This window comes from Streptopelia decaocto (genome assembly GCF_964273445.1).
Source record: "Streptopelia decaocto genome assembly, chromosome: 2".
Classification (NCBI taxonomy): Eukaryota; Metazoa; Chordata; class Aves; order Columbiformes; family Columbidae; genus Streptopelia; species Streptopelia decaocto.
This window is the reverse complement of record NC_138655.1, coordinates 162,896,159-162,916,390: the sequence shown is the minus strand read 5'-3', so window position 1 is coordinate 162,916,390 and position 20,232 is coordinate 162,896,159. Positions and strand designations below refer to the sequence as shown.

Sequence of the window (20,232 nt, the reverse complement as noted above, 5' to 3'; positions counted from 1 at the left end):
ATCACAGAATTGTTTTGGTTGGAAAAGACCTTTAAGGTCATTGCGTCCCAGCGTTCCCCACCTCTGGCACTGCCCCATGTCCTGAGAACCTCATGTCCGTCTGTCCAGCCCTCCAGGGATGGTGACTCCAGCACTGCCCTGGGCAGCCTGTTCCAATGCCCCACAGCCCTTTGGGGAAGAAACTGTTCCCAGATCCAACCTCAACCTCCCCTGGCGCAACTTGGGGCTGTTTCTTTGTGTCCCTGTCTCCCCTCAGCTCCTGTTCTCCAGCTGAACCCCCCAGGTCCCTCAGCCGCTCCCAGCCCCTCACCAGCTTGTGCTCCAGCCCCTCACCAGCTCCGTTCCCTTCTCTCCACTCAGTTTGCGAAGTGGAATAAGCCTGGACGAGATTAGGAAGTGTGTCGGGTTTGCTGTTCCCTACATCAGGGCTCCCCAGAGCCTGTTCTGTGGACAAGTGAAGAAGAAACAACTCTGGGCATGGAGAGAAACCTGAAAGAAATGGTTTTAATAGCAGAGCGGTGTCGAGTGCGCTGCCTGTACCGGTGGGAGGTAGCAGAGCAGGCCCTGGTACGCAGGGCGGATGGTAAGAAGCCTCAGTTCTGTGAAATTACAGCCAGGCAATTAGCAAGAAATAAAAGGGAATGAGAGAGAAAGGAAACGGTCAACAGCAAGCGGGCCCTGACTAGTGAGTGACGGCCTGAAAATCAGACCCAGCGTGGATGCTGCTCTGCTGGTTCTCATTATTCTTCATATATAGACTTTTATGGCCGTGCTTTGCAAGAGGCCTCTTCCCAAGGGTCTGGTCCTACACGATGCAAAGCTCGTTTGGCCAGATGATGAGTGAAGCAGCTTGAACCCACCTCAAAGTGAGAGTCTGTCTTTTCATGGACTCGTCGCTTCTTTTGGGCCGTTGGTCTTTAGGACGAGAGGAAACGGCCACAAGTTGCGCCAGGGGAGGTTGAGGTTGGATCTGGGGAGCAATTTCTTCCCCAAAGGGCTGTGGGGCATTGGAACAGGCTGCCCAGGGCAGTGCTGGAGTCACCATCCCTGGAGGGCTGGACAGACGGACACGAGGTTCTCAGGACATGGGGCAGGGACAGGGCTGGGTTAACAGCTGGACTCCATGACCTTGAGGGGCTTTTCCAGGCTTTTCCGACAAAGTGTTGGAAGCGGAAAGAAGAACAGAATCACACTGGGCACTGAGTTAATTGATCCCACTGCAAAAAAAAGATCATGACAAAGCCTTAAGTAGGTCCCGCCTAAAATGCTGCAGCCTTGAATTCACTTTTGGGCCCCTCATGCCAAGAAAGGCCTTGAGGTGCTGGAGCGAGTGGAGAGAAGGGAACGGAGCTGGTGAGGGGCTGGAGCACAAGTGTGATGGGAGCGGCTGAGGGACCTGGGGGGTTCAGCTGGAGAACAGGAGCTGAGGGGAGACAGGGACACAAAGAAACGGCCTCAAGTTGCGCCAGGGGAGGTTGAGGTTGGATCTGGGAACAATTTCTTCCCCAAAGGGCTGTGGGGCATTGGAACAGGCTGCCCAGGGCAGTGCTGGAGTCACCAGCCCTGGAGGGTTGGACAGATAGACATGAGGTTCTCAGGACATGGGGCAGGGACAGGGGTGGGTTATGGTTGGATTAGAAGATCTTGAGGGGCTTTTCCAACTAAAATGTTTCTATTACTCTATGATGACATCTACCAACTGGTGGTATTGTGGATACTGGAAACCACACGAATACACTAATTGGAGTGAAACCAAGCACAAGAGATGTTTATTGGAGGAAGCAGCACTGGCTTAACTATCCCGGAAGTGCTGACCAGCCCTTTTGTCTCAAAAACCTTAATTGTGGCCACCCGGGGAGTTTCTGAGCAGGAACCACAGAGGTTCTAAGAGGCACCGTCCAGCGGGCTGTCATGGGGGTGTCCCTCCACTGAGCACGTCCCTCCTCTTCATCCACATCTGTCCCCATTCCGGGAGACCGACGTCCGAGCGGGTTCAGGCAGTGATTTGTGCCCCACACCGCTCCAGCTCGGTGCTCTGTAGAAAGCACATCTAAGGAAATGTCAGTCGTGTGGTTAACCTCAGGGTAACTGGGTAACTACCGTGTGGTTCGAAGCACAATGACTGTTCTTCATCCCTCTCCACCCTCCTGAGAAACCTTCGTTTCCTTTTCTTACCCTCCAGGAGAGTACGTTGATGAGAAAGGACAGCTCATCATGGATGAGGAGCTCCTACTCAGCACGAAGCTGGAGGACCTGAAGGAGCAGTATCGATCTGCTCACGCCGAGCTGCAGGAGCTGAGGGCAGAAGTCCAGCGCTGCCAGCAGCTGGTGGACCAGTGTCGCAACAAACTCATCTCAGGTACCCGCTCACTTTCTGAACAGCCTCCGGTTTCGCGGTGGTGCTTGGGAGCACCTCAGCATTTCACAGACATGTTGTGTATCAGCAAAGTCCCATCATCCTCTATTGCCAATTTGCTTGTTGCTTTTCAGACTTGTTTTTTATCGAGGATTGGGGTTTGGCTTTTTCTGACATAACGCTGAATTGCTGCAAGATGCTCGCTCACAGATAATGACGTACTGGCCAAGTCCCTGGGTGGGACAATCCCAAACACAACTCCAGGCTGGGGGATGAGGGGATGGGGAGCAGCCCTGCGGAGAAGGACTTGGGAACACTGGGGAATGAAAGATGGGAAATGACCCAGCAACATGCACTGGCAGCCCAGAAACCACCCGTGTCCTGGGCTGTGTCACCAGCAGGTTTGGGGGATCCTGCCCCTCTGCCCCGCTCTGTGAGACCCCCCTGCAGTGCTGCTCCAGCGCTGGGTCCCCAGACAGGACACACATGGAGCTGCTGGAGAGGGGCCAGAGGAGCCCCAGGAATGACCCGAGGCTGGAACAGCTCTGCTGGGGACAGGTGAGAGAGCTGGGGGGTTCAGCTGGAGAAGAGAAGCTCCGGGAGACCTTAGTGCGGCCTTTCTGTGCTTAAAAGGGGCCCATGAGAAAGATGGGGACAGACTTTTGAGCAGGGCCTGTTGTGATAGGACAAGGGGTGATGGTTTAAACTGAAGGAGGGAGATTCAGGCTGGACATGAGGAAGGAATTGTTGGCCTGAGGGTGGTGAGAGCCTGGCCCAGGTAGCCAGAGAGGGGGTGGATGAACCATCCCTGAGCCATCCCAGGCCAGGCTGGACGGGGCTCTGAGCACCCTGAGCTGGTGACGATGTCCCTGTCATGGCAGGGGGGCACTGGGGGGCGCTGGGAAGGTCCTTTCAACCCAAACTGTTCTGTGATTCTGTGATTCTACTGCTTCTTGGTCACACCACTAGATACAATGCTGAGGGTAAGAGCCTTTTCCAATGAAGCTGATGGCCCTGGTTCTCACCCCTGATTTAATTTAATAGAGATGCTGGCTAAGGAACCGCACTGGGCTTTGGCTCTAGATCACAAATGTCCTTGTTTCCCCCGTGAGATCAGCGTTACTCAGGTCCCCGCGCTGCAGGAAGCAGAACTTGGTCACCTCAGCGTGTTCCTCAGGAGCAGCACCCTCGTGGTGCTGAGTCACGTCCCCGCTCAGCCCGGCCCTGCAAACTCGCGCTGTTTCCTCTGCGAGCCGCGCACTTTGAGTCTGCGCCAACGCGCCCGCCGTCCTGCAGCATCCCTGCATTTGTCCTGTATGATGCGAACCAGAAGGGGCGCGAATGCTGGAGTCCCAAACGTTTTGATGCTGTGCACATGGCAACGCTTTATTTTCCACAAACTTGCCACAGCACAACTTGGATCCATCAGCGCATCCCATGCTGAAAGAAAAGCGTGGCTTGTTCCAGGAGATAGACAGGGACTAATGGTAATTGTGCAGAAGCTTTGCCACTGGTTTGTGTTGGATCCAAGTTGGGCATTTTTTGGGTGCTCCAGCACGGGCATGGGCTCATTGAATCTCTGTGTCATCCCAGAGCAAAGAGGTCATTGCAGAGCTAAGACCAGGGGACAGTGCCAGTGGTGTTGCATCATGTGAGAGCAGCGCTCTGTGCTTCATAGAATCACAGAATGATTTTGGGTGGAAAAGCCCCTCAAGATCATGGAGTCCAGCTGTTAACCCAGCCCTGTCCCTGCCCCGTGTCCTGAGAACCTCATGTCCGTCTGTCCAGCCCTCCAGGGATGGTGACTCCAGCACTGCCCTGGGCAGCCTGTTCCAATGCCCCACAGCCCTTTGGGGAAGAAATTGTTCCCAGATCCAACCTCAACCTCCCCTGGCGCAACTTGAGGCCGTTTCTTTGTGTCCCTGTCTCCCCTCAGCTCCTGTTCTCCAGCTGAACCCCCCAGGTCCCTCAGCCGCTCCCATCACACTTGTGCTCCAGCCCCTCACCAGCTCCGTTCCCTTCTCTCCACTCGCTCCAGCACCTCAAGGCCTTTCTTGGCTTGAGGGGCCCAAAACTGCCCCCAGGATTCGTGGTTTGTCCTCCCCAGGTCCCAGCACAGGGACGGTCACTGCCCTAGGCCTGCTGGCCACACCAGTGCTGGTACCAGCCAGGATGCTGGTGGCCTCTTGGCCACCTGGGCACCCACTGGCTCATGTTCAGCTGCTGTCACCAACACCCCCAGGTCCTTTTCCAGCCGCTCTTCCCCAACCTGCAGCGTTCATGGGGTTGTTGTGACCCAAGTGCAGGACCCGGCACTCGGCCTCGTTGCCCCTTGTTGATCCCTCTTGACTCCCACCCCAGAAAGCAGCTCCGTTCCTGGGGTCCCTCCTGGGCAGCAGCGTCTTCTCCAGGGGCCGTGAGCCCTTGTGCTTCCTGGGGACCGTGCCAGGGAACGGAGCAGCTGGGAAACGCCCAGTATTAACAGGGACAAAATTCCTGCTGCATCGCGGCACCTGCTCGGTGTTATCACTGGCTATTACGGGATGGAAAGCGGCACTGAGCATTGAAATCTGACCCCCAAACGTGCTGAGCACCCCAAATGGGCAGCTCCCAGCTGGGTGGCTCCCGTCTCTGGGACGCAGGAGCAGTGCCATCTCCTGGCCAGCCACCTCCACAAGCCCAGGGGACTGTCCCCAGGGCCACCTGCCACGTCCCAGCCGCCTCGCAGGCAGTGAGGACAGGCAGCAGCACAGCTGGCGGTGCCCTGTCCTTGTCAACTCGCTTTTCTAATAGTTTGAAACTATTGGAGCAATGAGGTCCCATCTGGGAGTTGAAGAGCACTGAGGTCCCGTCTGATACACGGACAGGGAGCCAGAAACACAAGGAGTCACAGAATCGCAGATGACGGGGTTGCAGGACCCCTGTAGATCCCCCAGCCCACCTGCTCATGCAGGGTCACCAGAGCAGATCACACAGGGTCACAGAGCAGATCACACAGGGTCACCAGAGCAGATCACACAGGTGGGTCCAGGTGGGTTTGAATGTCTCAGAGAAGGAGACTCCACACCCGCTCTGGGCAGCCTGGGCCAGGCTCTGGCACCTCCCAGCAAAGAAGCTTCTGCTCATGTTCAGATGGAGCCTCCTGTGTTTCAGTCTGTGCCCATTGCCCCTCACCCTGGCGTTGGGCACCACTGGACAGAGTCTGGTCCACCCTCTGACACTCACCCTGAGATACTGATCCCATTGATCACATCCCTCTCAGCTTCTCTTCTCCAGCTCAACAGCCCCAGCTCTCTGTCTCCTCATCACAAAGATGCTCCAGACCACTCAGCATCTTTGTGTCCCGTGCTGGACTCCAGTAATTCCTTGTCCTTCTTGAACTGGGGAGCCCAGAACTGGACCCAGAACTGCAGATGTGGCCCCACCAGGGCAGAGCAGAGGGGGACAATCACCTCCCTGGACCTGCTGGCCATCCCACCCTTGTCTCTTCACTCTTCACACCCCTGTTTATTGTCCCCCCCTCTTTGCTTTGCAGAGTTTGAGATCTGGTACAACGAGTCCTTCCTTATCCCTAAGGATTTACGGGAAGCTTTGAAGCCCGGTGGTAACATCAGGCCTGGAATGATTCCCATCAACAGAGTCATGTGCCTGGTGAGTTGTCCTGCAAGCTCCGCTTATTCTCCTTGATTTCCACCCGTGGCACGGTAAGGAGGGCACGACTAAGCCCGTGGGAGGAGGACACAGCAACATTGTCCCTGTCTGTGAGCAGAGTGGCTGGCGTTGAAATGCCATCTGCTGCGATGCGAGAGCAACTGGCTGGAGATACATCTTGCTCTCACGTTAGCTCTACCATGAAGAGGCTAAAATAGGACAGAGCGATTGAAGTACGCGGTCATCTGCTGACGATCAGGAAGCAGGCAAACTGCCCAGAGGTGGTTGGGAGGCTGGTCGGCAGCGTTTACAGCCAAACTCTTGTGTTCCGTGTTGTGGCAACTGGTGCTGGGCCAGCCCTCTGTTTAGAAACCACCGCTTGAGGGGCTTTTGTCGTTCCTGACAAAGCACATTTCTCTTAAGCTTCTCATTTACCAGACTTCGTCTTGGCGTTATTCTCCTCTGAAGTTGTTCCAGGTTTTGTTCTTCATTGTTTGGAATCATTTTGTTGGAAAAGACCTCAAATCATGGAGTCCAAGCATTCCCCCGGCACTGCCCCATGTCCTGAGAACCTCATGTCCGTCTGTCCAGCCCTCCAGGGCTGGTGACTCCAGCACTGCCCTGGGCAGCCTGTTCCAATGCCCCACAGCCCTTTGGGGAAGAAATTGTTCCCAGATCCAACCTCAACCTCCCCGGGCGCAACTTGAGGCCGTTTCTTTGTGTCCCTGTCTCCCCTCAGCTCCTGTTCTCCAGCTGAACCCCCCAGGTCCCTCAGCCGCTCCCATCACCCTTGTGCTCCAGCCCCTCACCAGCTCCGTTCCCTTCTCTCAACTCGCTCCAGCACCTCAAGGCCTTTCTTGGCCTGAGGGGCCCAAAACTGGGTCTAAAACCAGGTGTGAGCTGTGCGACCCGTTTCCTAAAGCCACAGCCCCACTTCTGGCCAACGTGTAGCTGGGGACAGGGTGGCTTTGCCTTTTTAGCAGGAAAACTGATACAGAAACTCTCGTGTCTCCAGGTGTCTGATTATTTTGACTATAAATCTCACCGAAGCATTTTCTTTACTCCCGAAAGGCAAGTGAAGGGTTTTCCAGCTGATCAGAGCCAGGTTCTTCCCATCCTACTGAATTCATTCCCTTAAGGAATAACAAAAATGCTGTGAGAAAGAAAAAAACAGAGTGAGTTTAATTTTGAACAGAATGTTGTGATCTACCAGATTTTTGGATAAACTGATGCACCTAAGTGAGGTCAATAAGAAAACCATGACTAATTGGACAGGTTTGGGATGTTACTTTTTGGGGAAAAGAGCAAACCCATCACTGGTCACTTTTACTAATGCGAGTTACTCGATGTATTCCTAGAAACCCCCTTAGTGGTTTCCAGCCCTGGATTTCTTGGCATCACATCAATTCTCACCCCAAAGATGAAGCTGCTTTGTTAGCACTGAGGTGTTGATTTTACAGCACAAATCTACAGGCGGTGGATAAACTGTCCCTGTTGCTCAGAGCCGGTTTCTTCTCCGCCGCTCCCAGTGGGTGTTACTGGCCGTGCTCTGCAAGGCAACCACCTCATTTTGCCTATTTTCCTACTTAGAACCATTTTCCAGCCCGGCTCTTCATTTACAGCTCGAACTCAATTCGCCTTTTGCTCTTGGTTTGATTCGCTTTGACCACCCGCGTTTTACCACACGAAAATTTCACCGTCACCTTCTCCAGGCTCCTCATGAACCGCGATAGCTAAGAATCTGCTGAGCTATCCTCAAATCCGGCACGGAAACATCACACAAGCTGGGATCTTAAAAGATGGATTTTGCCCAAATCTGCTCCGCTAAGGCGCGGGAAGGGGGGACCTCTCGCTTCGGAGCGATTATTGAATCGGCGCTGGGGGCGGCGAGCGGGACGGGTTGACCTCGGTGTGTCCGGATTTGTTTCTCACGTGCATGGGGTCTGTTTTTCGGCCGGCAGGAGGAAGACGTGCAGGAGCGGTTTGAGCAGCTGCAGGAGGCGATGCTGCCGGCCTGCCCGGCTTCCGTCCCCTTCTACAGGGCGAAGATAAAGACGGAACAAAAGGTAAAATTTGGAAGGTGCTTCTTTCAAGCAGCTTTTCCAGGTAGAGAATTCTGCTCTGAGAACCGAGCCCTCGTTCACAATCCGTTCTGGTTTTGTGTTGCCAGCACGCGTACAGCAGAGCCATGTCGTCCCTTGAGAAGATGCGGAAGAAACCCGGGCTCATCACGGCTGCCGGGAAGACAAAACCCTTGTCGTTTCTGCACGTCGAGTAGCAGACTTGGGCTCAGCCTGGAAACTGCTATTCAACAAGCAACGGCACCTCAAAGTGCCTCGTGCTCCTCTCCGCGATAGATTTATAAAAAATAAAGAGTAAGTATAACAAATCCACCCAACTTTGTGCATCTGGACTGACCGCAAGGGCCTCCTGGGCTTGTTCCTGACGGAGCGTCACGTCACCTCTTTGCTAGTTCGATGCTTTCAAGGTGGGGCAAGAGGAAACGGCCTCAAGTTGTGCCAGGGGAGGTTGAGGTTGGAAATTTGGGATAATTTCTTCCCCAAAGGGCCGTGGGGCATTGGAACAGGCTGCCCAGGGCAGTGCTGGAGTCACCATCCCTGGAGGGTTGGACAGACGGACATGAGGTTCTCAGGACATGGGGTGGGTATTTTCCATGAGGAAAACACTTTCTCCTACACGGAAGGTGAAGGAACAAGAACACGATCGTTCTCTTCTTGCTTTGGAAACCTTTTGGTCCTCAAATTAAAACTAAAGATGTGAAAGTTTCAGCGGTTACCAACGCGCCTTAAACAAGATGTCAACAGCTCATCTGTTATTTCTTCAACCAGACACCCAAAAGAGCTCTGAACGTTCCAACACAAAAGGTCTTTTTGTTGTCGACCTTACAGACACAGGGAAGTTTTCAGTTGGACCTTTGGGAGGTTGAGGTTGGATCTGGGAACAATTTCTTCCCCAAAGGGCTGTGGGGCATTGGAACAGGCTGCCCAGGGAGTGCTGGAGTCACCATCCCTGGAGGGCTGGACAGACGGACATGAGGTTCTCAGGACATGGGGTGGGTCATGGTTGGACTCCATGATCTTGAGGGGCTTTTCCAACCAAAATGATTCCACAAAACAATAAATTAATTGAATACCCACCTGGGCGATGACGGCGGCAGCCGGTGCCGTGACAGGCAGCTCTGGTGACAACAAGCAGCACGCGTTGCTCTCGCTGCCTCTAGCACGGCTCCGTATGGACGTGAGCCTATAGATTTGTTCATATATATGTGCTGGTGAAGCTACAGGCTTGGCCTAACGGAGGGGCCCAGCTCCTCAGAATTTCCACTTGTCTCTGCACAGAATAAAAGTCTCAGCCACCATTTCTGGGTGTCCTACGAGTTTTGGTGGCCCTCAGCGTTCACCCTCTGTCGCCACGGCCTGAGCGGCGAACACGCAGGGGCTGGTTGTGACTGGGGTTACTGGGAAACCCACTGGAGCATCACTGGGGTTACTGGAAAACCCTTTATGGGGTGATGCGGTTTGGGCCCCGCTGAGCGACGGGATGGGGGATGAACAGACCCGCTGCCAAATCGGGCACCAGCCGTGGCGGGAACGTCCATGAGTTCAAGCAGCCTGGGTTGGAGGTTTTCCACGGGCCGTCCTCGTTTATGTGAAACACTGGGAAAATTAATTAGGCTGAGCTGTTTGGTCTGGTTTAGTTTGTTGCAGTTCACTCGTGTTACCGTAATGGCACCCGCTCCCCAGAAGTGCTGTGGGGACAGCCTAGAAAACAGCTTTTCTTTGAAATGATCCATTTCCAAAGGGTTATAAAGGAAAAAAAGAGCAAAAAATCTCAGTTTTGGGCACTGTGAGTGTTGTTTTGAGGCTCCTCGTGGGCGGGAGGGTCCATATTGCCCCCCGAAAGCAGGTGGGTGTCCTGGGGCGCTGCGGCTCGGTCAGGGAGCTCTCCCTGGGGTTTGGGAAGCCGGTGAAATGAAATAACCCGGGATTGGGGCTGTGATCCCATGGGGGGATCCTGGGGAGATCCCGGGGTTGTCGCGGGGTGTCTGTGACCTGGGAGTGATCCTGGGGTTGATCCCAGGGGTCTTGGTGACCCTGCGGGTGATCCCAGGGGTGCTGATGTCCTGGGCTGTGGGTGATCCTGGGGTGCTGGTGTCCCCGGTTTTGAGAGATCCCAGGGGTGATCCCCGATTGTGACCCTGCTGTGCCAGGGATGATCCGGGGGCTGGTGATCCTTGTGATCCCTTGCTTGATCCTGGCAATGCCGGAGGTGATGCCAGTGAGATCCTGTTGAGGTCCCACTGATTCTGGGGATCTCTCGGTGACCCATGGCTGATCCTGGGGGGATCTCAGTGATCCCGGGGGTGATCCTGGTGCGATCCTGAGGAGATCCCAGTGGCGCTGCACCTGATCCGGCTGTGGTCCCAAGGATCCTGGGGAGCTCTCGGTGACCCTGTGGCTGATCCTGACATGGTTTCAATGATCCTGAGAGTGATCCCAGGGGTGCCACGGCTGATCCCACTGTGGTCCCCAGGTTCCATGGGAGCCCATGGTGACCCATGGCTGATCCTGGTGTGGTCCCAGGGATCCCAGGGAGCTCTCAGTGACCCAGTCGCTGATCTCGCTGTGGCCCTGGTGATCCTGAGGAGATCCCAGTGGTTCCAAGGCTGATCCTGCTGTGGTCCCAAGGATCCCGGGGAGCTCTCGGTGACCCTGTGGCTGATCCTGACGTGGTTTCAGTGATCCTGGGGGTGATCCCAGGGGTGCCACGGCTGATCCCACTGTGGTCCCCAGGTTCCATGGGAGCCCATGGTGACCCATGGCTGATCCTGGTGTGGTCCCAGGGATCCCAGGGAGCTCTCAGTGACCCAGTCGCGGATCCCGCTGTGGCCCAGGTGATCCTGCGGGTGATCCCGAGGAGATCCTGGTGGTTCCAAGGCTGATCCTGCTGTGGTCCCAAGGATCCCAGGAAGCTCTTGGTGACCCTGTGGTTGATCCTGACGTGGTTCCAGTGATCCCAGGAAGATCTCCGTGATCCCAGGGGTAATCCCAGTGTGGAGATCCCGGTGGTGCTGTGTCTGATCCCGGTGGTGCTGTGTCTGATCCCGGTGTGGTCCCGGGGATGGTGGGCAGATCTCACTGATCGTGGGGGTGATTCCGGCGTGATCCCAAGGAGATCCCGGTGGTGCTGTGTCTGATCCCGGTGGTGCTGTGCCTGATCCCGGTGTGGTCCCGGGGATGGTGGGGAGATCTCACTGATCCCGGGGGTGATCCCAGTGTGATCCCAAGGAGATCCCGGCGGTCCCACGGCCGATCCCGCTGTGGTCCCGGGGAGCTCTGGGTGACCCTGTCGCCGATCCCGCTGTGGCCCCGCTGATCCCGGGGGCGATCGCGGTGCCCGGTCCCGGCGCTCCCCGGCAGCTCCCGGCCCCCGAGCCGAGGGGAGCGGGGCTGGAGCGGGGCTGGAGCGGGGCTGTGAGCGGGGCTGGAGCGGGGCTGGAGCGGGGCTGGGAGCGGGGCTGTGAGCGGGGCTGGAGCGGGGCTGGGAGCGGGTCTGGAGCGGGGCTGGAGCGGGGCTGTGAGCGGGGCTGGAGCGGGGCTGGGAGCGGGGCTGGGAGCGGGGCTGGAGCGGGGCTGGGAGCGGGGCTGGGAGCGGGGCTGGAGCGGGGCTGGGAGCGGGGCTGGAGCGGGGCTGGAGCGGGGCTGTGAGCGGGGCTGGAGCGGGGCTGGGAGCGGGGCTGGGAGCGGGGCTGGAGCGGGGCTGGGAGCGGGGCTGGGAGCGGGGCTGGAGCGGGGCTGGGAGCGGGGCTGGAGCGGCGGCGCGGCGGCGCGGCGGGAGGAGGAGCCGGGCGGCCGGGGCGGACTCGCGGGCCGGGCCGGGCCGGGCAGGGCAGGGCAGGGCAGGGCACGGCGCGGATGGCGGGGCCCCGCCGGCGGCCGCTGCAGCGCGGGGCCCGGCGGACGATGTGAGGCGGCGGCGGCGGCGGAGCCCCCGCCGGGCTGGGAGGGCGGAGAGGGGCCTCCCCCGCGGCGCGGCCCGGCCCTGCCCGCCCGAGGGGCCGCGCCTGCCCCCGACAGCGCCCGCCCGACCATGGGGGACTTCTACGACCCGGAGCACCCGACCCCGGAGTAAGCGCGGGCCGCGCCGGGGCCGCCGCGACCGCTGCCCGCACCGCGGCCTAAGGCCCCGCCGGGCCCGGCCGAGCCGCGCGGGGAGCCGGGGAGGGGGGAACCGGGGCGCTGCCGCCGCGGCCGCCGCTTCCCTCGGTCCGCGGGGCGCGGCGGGCTGGCGGCCGGGGTAGGCCGCGCATCCCCGGGCTCGCGTGAGCGCCGCGGCCGGGCGCCGGCGGGTGCAGGCCGGGGCGGCGCGGCGGAGCGGGGGGGTGGGGGGGGGGCTGCCGAGGGCCCGGGCCGGGGGTGGCGGGGCCGGCCCTGCCCTGTCCGCCCTCCCCGGCCCGGGGGCTGCGCGGGGCGGCCGGGCGGGGAGTGCGGACGTGTCCCGGCCTCCCCGGGGGGGCCATTTTTTTCGCACCTTTATTATTACGATTATTTTTTTTCCCGCTGTGCGGAGGGCTTCCCGAGCCCCGTGTTTATTTTACCCTTTGAATCCTCCCTCCAGCACCCCCCTGCCCTGACCCCATTTTCTGACAGCAGGAAGGAGCAGCCTAATGGCCGGTGAACTCTGGTTCTCTGCGCTGGGGATTCGCAGTAACCCCCTGGACACCGCCGGCTTCACCGCTTCTTCTGAGCAAACCCTCCCGTCCCTGTATCGCTGGGCTCTCCTCCCCCGCCTCCCCCTTTTTTATCGGTCTGAACACTATTTTTACATTTTTAGACCTCCCCGGCCAAGGATTCGGGTGCTTCGTAAACTTGGCGCGTGTGGCGGCTCTGGGGTGGAAGGAGCCAAGAGAGCCGGCCCGTGGCACCTCTGGGCAACGCTCGGAGCGGAGGCAAAGCTTAAAAACATGGCGTGTTTAGAGCAAGGACGACAGAGCAAACCTTTCTGAGCCAACGCCGCCAGTGCCGCCTGCGCCCACCTGCAGCACCGGGGGGCTGTGGGGCGAACCGCTGCTGCGGCCGAGCCGTCTCACATCAGCCACACACGGAGCATTTTGCGTTGAATCCGGGTTGTGTTTTGCTATAGACGCGGCTCCTGCTTTTCTCCCCGGATGGGAAAACCCGGAGCAAACGCTGCACCTGATTTAACCCCCGCGGGGAGCGACGGTTCCGTCCCGAGCGGCTCTCTGGGTTCAAACAACTTTACTGCCGGTCCAGAAAGTTTTTAGCCTGATTTAGGTATTTCCCCTTTGTAGTTTGGAGCGTGAGGGATCCGGGTGCTGGGCTGGCGCGTGGGATTCGGTGTCACACCGAGCGTGGTGGTTAGAAGCGCACGGGTTGTATTATCACGCTGCCGCTTGTCTAAAACAGTCCCGTGTCGCAAACTCTTTAAAGAAGGCAGATCTGTTTCTCTAATGACTTTTTAAAAGAAATAATCATTTATTGGTGCGATTTGGGGTTTTGTTGGGGTGTGTGGTTCGGGTTGGGGCTTTGGCAGCTGCCAGGAGGTGTTCAGGTGTTTTTCGGAGCCTTGCCTGGGAGTTGCATTCATTGCTTCATTAGTGGCGTGTGTTAATGAGGACGAGCTCGCCCAGCGCCTGTGCTTTTAGCTGGAGAAAAGGGTTATTTGCGGTAGCTCAGTGGTGGTTTAATTCAAAGGTGGGGGGGTCTTGAGGTTCATCGTCTCCTTCCCCGCTCTCAAACGCCGCGATATCAGAAATGTGCCCTACGGGGTGTCCCTGGAACCGGTGGGTTCCTGGAGTTGGACTTGGTGATTTTTGCGTGTCCCTTCCAACCGAGGACGTTCTCTGATTCTAATTGTGAAGTGTGGCAGTTGAGACCAACCTGTGACGGCTGTGGGACGTTTGCTGCTGCTCGGGACGGTTTGTTCTTTGGAGGAGTTGTTCTCGTAGCTTGTAGCGTTGGAGTTGGGCGCTTGGAGAACATTGGGCGCAGTCTGGTGGCGCAAGCGGAGCCTGTAAATCCTCAGGCTCAGCTTTATTTTCCATGGGAATTATTCGTGGAATGGTTCGGGTTGGGAGGGACCTTCAGAAATGGTTTAGTCCATCCCCGCTGCCGTGGGCAGGGACGTCTTCCACTTGACGAGGTTGCCCAAAGCCCCGTCCAACCTGACGCTGGATGATTTTAGGGACCTGATGTTGTTGCTGGGCTGGAGCTCCGCACCGGGAGGACGTGGGACGTTGGTTTGTGGGGCTGAACTTCCACTGGAGCCCGTGCTGATGGTGTTTACCAGAGTTTTCCTACAAGCAGAGAAACTTTCCGTCTTTCAGCCGGATGCTCGTGCTCCGTGTCCCGCTCGTCAGCCAGAGCTCGGCTTCCTGACCACTTCAGCGCCGGCAAAACCAGCTCGTCTCGCCTCAAACCGGAGCCGCCGCCGAGCTCCACGTGGGGTCTGCGGCTTCTCCATGGAGCTGCCCACCTGCACCTCTCGATGATCTTGAGGGTCTCTTCCAACCGGGACTATTCTTGATGGATGTTTGTATCGTTGGCCGTAAGCAGAAGAAACTTCATCTCTTTGTGCTGTTGCTGGAGCCGCAAAGGCGCAGCCAAACCTGGGATGGGCGAGCGCTTAAGACACCGAGATCGGAGCTTCTCAAACAGGTGACGCGTTGGTGGGGTCATCGCACGGGGCGAGATCATTGGGATTGAGAGTCCCAAGAAGTTCTTCACTTGGCGTCTGGACGTTATGATGGAAACTGAAGATGCTGCAGCTGAAAACGTGTTGATTTGCATCTTGTTCTGTACCCTCCCCAGCTTGAATTTCGCTCAGTTTTGGGGAAAATGGTTCTCCTGCCATCCCGCATCTCCGCAGGCTGCTGGTGCCCTTGTGTGGTTTGGTGGTTTTGTGCTGGTGCCTTTCAGCACCCCAATGACTTTGTTGAAATGACTTGATATGGATTGATATGGATCAAGAGGGAAAACGATTGGGAACGTCGGTGCCCTCGGCACAAGGCGGGAGCTCCCGGCGAACGTGCTCTGGTTAAATATCCCGATTTGGGTCCTTGAGCTTATTCTGATCTATCAGGGAGATGCTGGTGGAAGCGAAAGGTTCGGTTTTACATCCACGTTTCCTTTTGAACGTTCCTCCCCTGTGTTAAAGCGACTGACGATGGTCCCATGGGGCGTGAAATCAAGAGTAGCGAAGGAGAAACTCATCTCTTGCCGCCCGAGGGGTTTTCAGCTCCGCGCTTCAGCTGTTTGGTCTCCGAAAAGTCGGTTTATTTCAAGAAAATCCTCTTTATATACCTGAATTTGTCTTGGTTGTGAGACCGAGCGGCCAGTGAGTTACCAGACAAACTTCTCCCTTATCGCCGTCTCCCTGGTTTGTGGTGCCCGACTTGGGTCGGTCTCAGCGTTGGGTTTAGAGGGATGAAAACCTCTTGTCTCGTCTTTCTGCCAATTCAGATGCCTATAAATGGGGTAAAAGTGTATTTTTCCAGGAGCCGGCCCTGTGTGAATGTGCTGGGAAGACTTTTCGCCTTTAATTTTCAACGTTTTAGGTCTGTAGATCAACGGCGCTTCTAATGGTGGAGCATGGAACCATTTGGGGAACGTCGCGGCCTCGTGTGTGTTTGAGCAGCTGAATTTCTCAAAAATGAAGAAATTTAACATCTGTCGCCTAAACATACAATATATTTTAAATTCCAAGTCGTTTTCCCTCTGGGATTTAATATTTTCCTCGCAATGGCTTTAAGCGGAGGTGCAGACCCAACCAACCTCCCGTCACCGGCTGCCGTGGGCGACTTAATTCTAAATATAATTTGTCGGTGTGTATATTTAGACAGGGGGAGGGTAGGGGAAAGGGAGCTGGGGGTCCTGGGGACAGCAGGGTGACCATGAGCCAGCGCTGGGCCCTTGTGGCCAGGAAGCCAATGGTACCTGGGGTGGGTTAGAAGGGGGTGGTCAGTAGGTCAGAGAGGTTCTCCTGCCCCTCTGCTCTGCCCTGGGGAGACCACACCTGGAATCTTGTGTCCGTTTGTGGCCCCTCAGTTCCAGCAGGACAGGGAACTGCTGGAGAGAGTCCAGCGCAGCCACCAAGATGCTGGAGGGAGTGGAGCATCTCCCGTGTGAGGAAAGGCTGAGGGAGCTGGGGCTCTGGAGCTGGACAAGAGGACACTGAGGGGGGACTCATTGCTGGGGATCAATATGGAAAGGGGGAGTGTCAGGAGGATGGAGCCAGGCTCTTCTGGTGACAACCAGTGACAGGACAAGGGGCAATGGGTGCAAACAGGAACACAGGAGGTTCCACTTGAATATGAGAAGCAACTTGTTTGGGGTGAGGGTGGCAGAGCCTGGCCCAGGCTGCCCAGGGGGTTGTGGAGTCTCCTTCTGTGCAGACATTCCAACCCCCTGGACACCTTCCTGTGTAACCTCAGCTGGGTGTTCCTGCTCCATGGGGGGATTGCACTGGATGAGCTTTCCAGGGCCCTTCAGCCCCTGACATTCTGGGATTCTGTGATTTTTAATAAGCCACAGAAACCTAAAGAAAATTAATATTTGCTCTATGTATTTGACCCTCCCATTAATAAACAGGCTGCGTTTTGTTATTTAGGTGATTCTTGAGGTTTATTAATGAGCTGAGCCGTGGAAGGACGGGGCGTCCAGAGCTGCAACGCTCTTTACATTTTGGGTTTTCCTTGCCAGAAATGGTAGAATTCATCCCCAAAAATTCACTCTATGGCTCCGTTTTTTATAGATTGGGGAGGACGCTTGCTGAAAAATACTATTTTTTCTTTTCTTGATATTTTTCATACTTTAAACGTCCGTCTCAAAGCAAAAAAACTGGCGTTTGGACTCAGCAGAAACATTATTTTCAGCATTGGCCGCTTTCCGCAGCGTCGATATCCAACAAAAGGTAGAAAAGAGGATGAAGAGGGTTAAATTTATCTATTCCTGCAATAATTCCTCCACCTTGTGTTTCGCGTCGCCCCAGCGACCAGCTGCGGCATCACGGAGCGTTAGGCCGGGCTTAATCTCACTAAACCAGTTTAATTGATAGCGCTTGCTTCCCCAGGACCTGCGGGAAACGTGGGTGTATTTTGTTTTATCGAATGAAGAGCATCTCCCAAGTTTTCCACGTCCGCTGACTTGACTTGTGGAATAGATTAAACTTCATCTATAATCGCTCTAAGAAATAAATACATCAAGGCTTTTCCGTTCGAGCAGCAACCTTAAGCTTAGCTCAGGGTTTTATTCACAGCGCTGAGACGACAAAGTTTTTCGGGGTGGACGATGTTGCGGTTTCTATCCTGTAGATTCTTAATTTAGGGACAGCTCGTTATCGGAAAGTGTCATTTAGGGGAATTTAGGGTAAGGACGGGACTTTCTGTGAGCACAGGTTTAAATATGGTGATTTACGGAAGCGTTTGGTGTTGTTTGTGTGTTTATGAATTATAAAGTGAAAGAAGACACTGAAATTTAATTTTCTGGCCTCTATGCGAAGCGTCTTTCAAGAATCTTTTCTGCTTGGGGTGCAGGGGACCCTGGAGGTGACAAATCATTGTTCCCACCTCCCCCGGTGCCACCACTTTGGACACGTCCCCAAGGCCACCGGTGCCGTTTGGCTTCTCCCGGAGCAGCTCGACTTCTGCAAGCAATCTTGATTTCCGATGCATTTTAGGAGCCCCCGGGCGGGTATTTTTAAGGTCAGGCAAGGAGTTTGCAATGAAAATCCATCGGGTGCCACCTGCTGAAGGTTCGTTCCTGTTGGTGGGTTCAGGAGCTGAAGGAAGAGTAAAAATCCCTTTTTTTTAAATTATATTGGTTTATATTCTTCCTCCTCCTCCTCCTTCCTCCTCCTCCTCCTTCCTCCTCCTCCTTCTTCCTCCTCCTCCTTCTTCCTCCTCCTCCTTCTTCCTCCTCCTCCTTCTTCCTCCTCCTCCTTCTTCCTCCTCCTCCTCCTTTCTCCTCCTTCTTCTTCCTCCTCCTCCTTCTTCCTCCTCCTTCTTCTTCCTCCTTCGTTCTTCTTCGTTCTTGTTGTTCTTGTTGTTATTATTTTAAATTCAATCTGCTTTCAGGTTCCTCGCCTCCCTCAGGTTTAATATGTGCCAGCCGTAGCCTTTTGCTTTTCAGCAGCATTTAAATCCTGCAATTATAAATATTTCCCTGGTCTCGACCATCTTTTAATTAGAACAGTTGAGTTCAATACACACTGAACTTCTTTCCGCGCGACCCACTGATTACGTGGGATGGGATTTGAGCAAAATTAAAAAACAAATTGGTTTGTTTTTATGTTATTTTCCTACTGATTTGTTTTCCCTCCAAGCCTGGGAATGTCACTGAATAACCTGGTGGTGCCCGCGGATTCTGCGCCGCCACAGTGGGGTCCAACGTGACCGTCCCCACCAGATCCTGACAGAAAGGACAGGGAATTCTGCAAAAGTCTGCCGCTTGTTTTCTCTCCTTCCCTTAACAAGCGTATTTATTGTATCCTCGGAGGGTATTTACTATAAATCTGCAGTTGAGTGTTAGAAATTTGCTGCTTCTCGTGGTGACGAGTGATTTTGGCTCACGGAATCCCCTGGGTGTGCGCTGGGATATATCACACGAGCTTAGCGAGTCCTAAAACTGGTTTTATGGCAGTTTTAAAAAAAATATTGCCCGGTTGTGTCGTGGTGATGTCTGTGCTTAAACCAGCGTCAGGGTCTTGCTGTTCCAGTTTAAAAATGTCCGTGGCCCGAAGAAGCTGGAAATAAATAAAGGTGGGATGGGGATGTTGAGAATGGGGGTAAAACACCTCAGTGACTCGTTCAGTTTGCACACAGGCTGTTGTAGAGCCTGAGATTTTAGGCCTGGCCTAACCCTGGCTGTAGGAAGGAGGTTGATTTCAGCCTTTTGAATTGTTGTGAATGGTTCAAGGAGGTGGTGAAAATGTTTATGGCTTTGTAAAGCTGCCCTGGACTGTTGGTTTTAATGTTTTGGGGGTTTCTTTGTAGGGACGCCAAACCACCCCTCATCTTTCTGCAGCTGATAAGCCAGAGCTGATAAAGCCCAGCTTTGTTAGATCCAGCCTCATCCCTTCCCAGGGGCAGCCCTGGACAGACAAACGGCTCCGGGGCCTGCAGGTATTTTAGGAATTGATTGCATCAGGTGGGGAAAATGCGGTTTTAAGTGTTGTCATCCATGTGAAACGTTTCCTTTTGTTGCCTGGCTTGGAGGTGATTTTGAGGCAGGGATTATCTGCAATGCCACCCCATGGGAGTTGTGCTGGTGGGAGGACGGGTAACCCTGCTGCTCAGTTCTCTCCTTCCTGCCCCCAGAAGAGGAGGAGGAAGCAGCTTTCCAAGGACTGAAGCTCCTGTAAGCCGTGGTTTGGAGTTAAGCCGGGCTTGCCCCATCTTTTTGGCGCCGTCGCTCTCTTCACCCATCCTTGTCGTGTCGGTAAATCCCTCGTTGGGTACGCTGATTCCTGTCACGATTTCCTACTTGATTATACAATGATTCCTGTCACGATTACCAACTCGATTTTACAATGATTCCTGTCACAATTTCCAACTTGATTTTATGGTGATTCCTGTCACAATTTCCAAGTTGATTTTACGATGATTCCTGTCACGATTTCCAACTGGATTTCATGATGATTCCTCTCACGATTTCCAACTGGATTTCATGATGATTCCTCTCACAATTTAAACTCAATTTTATGATGATTCCTGTCACGATTTCCAACTGGATTTTATGGTGATTCCTGTCATGATTTCCAAGTTGATTTTCCGATGATTCCTCTCACGATTTCCAACTCAATTTTACGATGATTCCTCTCACAGTTTCCAACTGGATTTCATGATGATTCCTGTCACGATTTAAACTCGATTTTATGATGATTCCTCTCACGATTTCCAACTGGATTTCATGATGATTCCTCTCACGATTTCCAACTGGATTTCATGATTCCTGTCACGATTTCCAAGTTGATTTCACGATGATTCCTGTCACGGTTTCCAACTGGAATTTCCAATGATTCCTGTCACAGTTTCCAACTGGATTTTCCGATGATTCCTGTCACGATTTAAACTCGATTTCCTTAGACCCGTCCTGGCACTGGGCAGAGAGGGGAGAGCGGGAACTGTGGTGAGTTTGGGAATCTTGGAGCGCAAGACTGGACACCACTGGAAACTGTTTTTATTT

The 20,232-nt window shown here is 55.0% G+C and overlaps 1 protein-coding gene across 3 annotated transcripts in view; it reads left to right on the top strand.

Annotated features, from left to right (window-relative positions):
• The window catches only part of KIF9 (kinesin family member 9), an 87,090-nt gene that overhangs the window by 26,113 nt on the left and 40,745 nt on the right, over nucleotides 1-20,232 (top strand). The window contains exons 19-22 of one of the 3 annotated variants that reach the window (XM_082046328.1): nucleotides 2,183-2,359; nucleotides 5,892-6,007; nucleotides 7,969-8,073; nucleotides 8,178-9,841. In XM_082046328.1, the coding sequence (XP_081902454.1) occupies nucleotides 2,183-2,359; nucleotides 5,892-6,007; nucleotides 7,969-8,073; nucleotides 8,178-8,285 (506 nt within the window). In that variant the 3' untranslated portion in view covers nucleotides 8,286-9,841. Of the gene's footprint in view, nucleotides 1-2,182; nucleotides 2,360-5,891; nucleotides 6,008-7,968; nucleotides 9,842-20,232 lie in introns of those variants that run through there. The other 2 variants (XR_014183412.1, XM_082046327.1) reach the window with 2 other exon arrangements.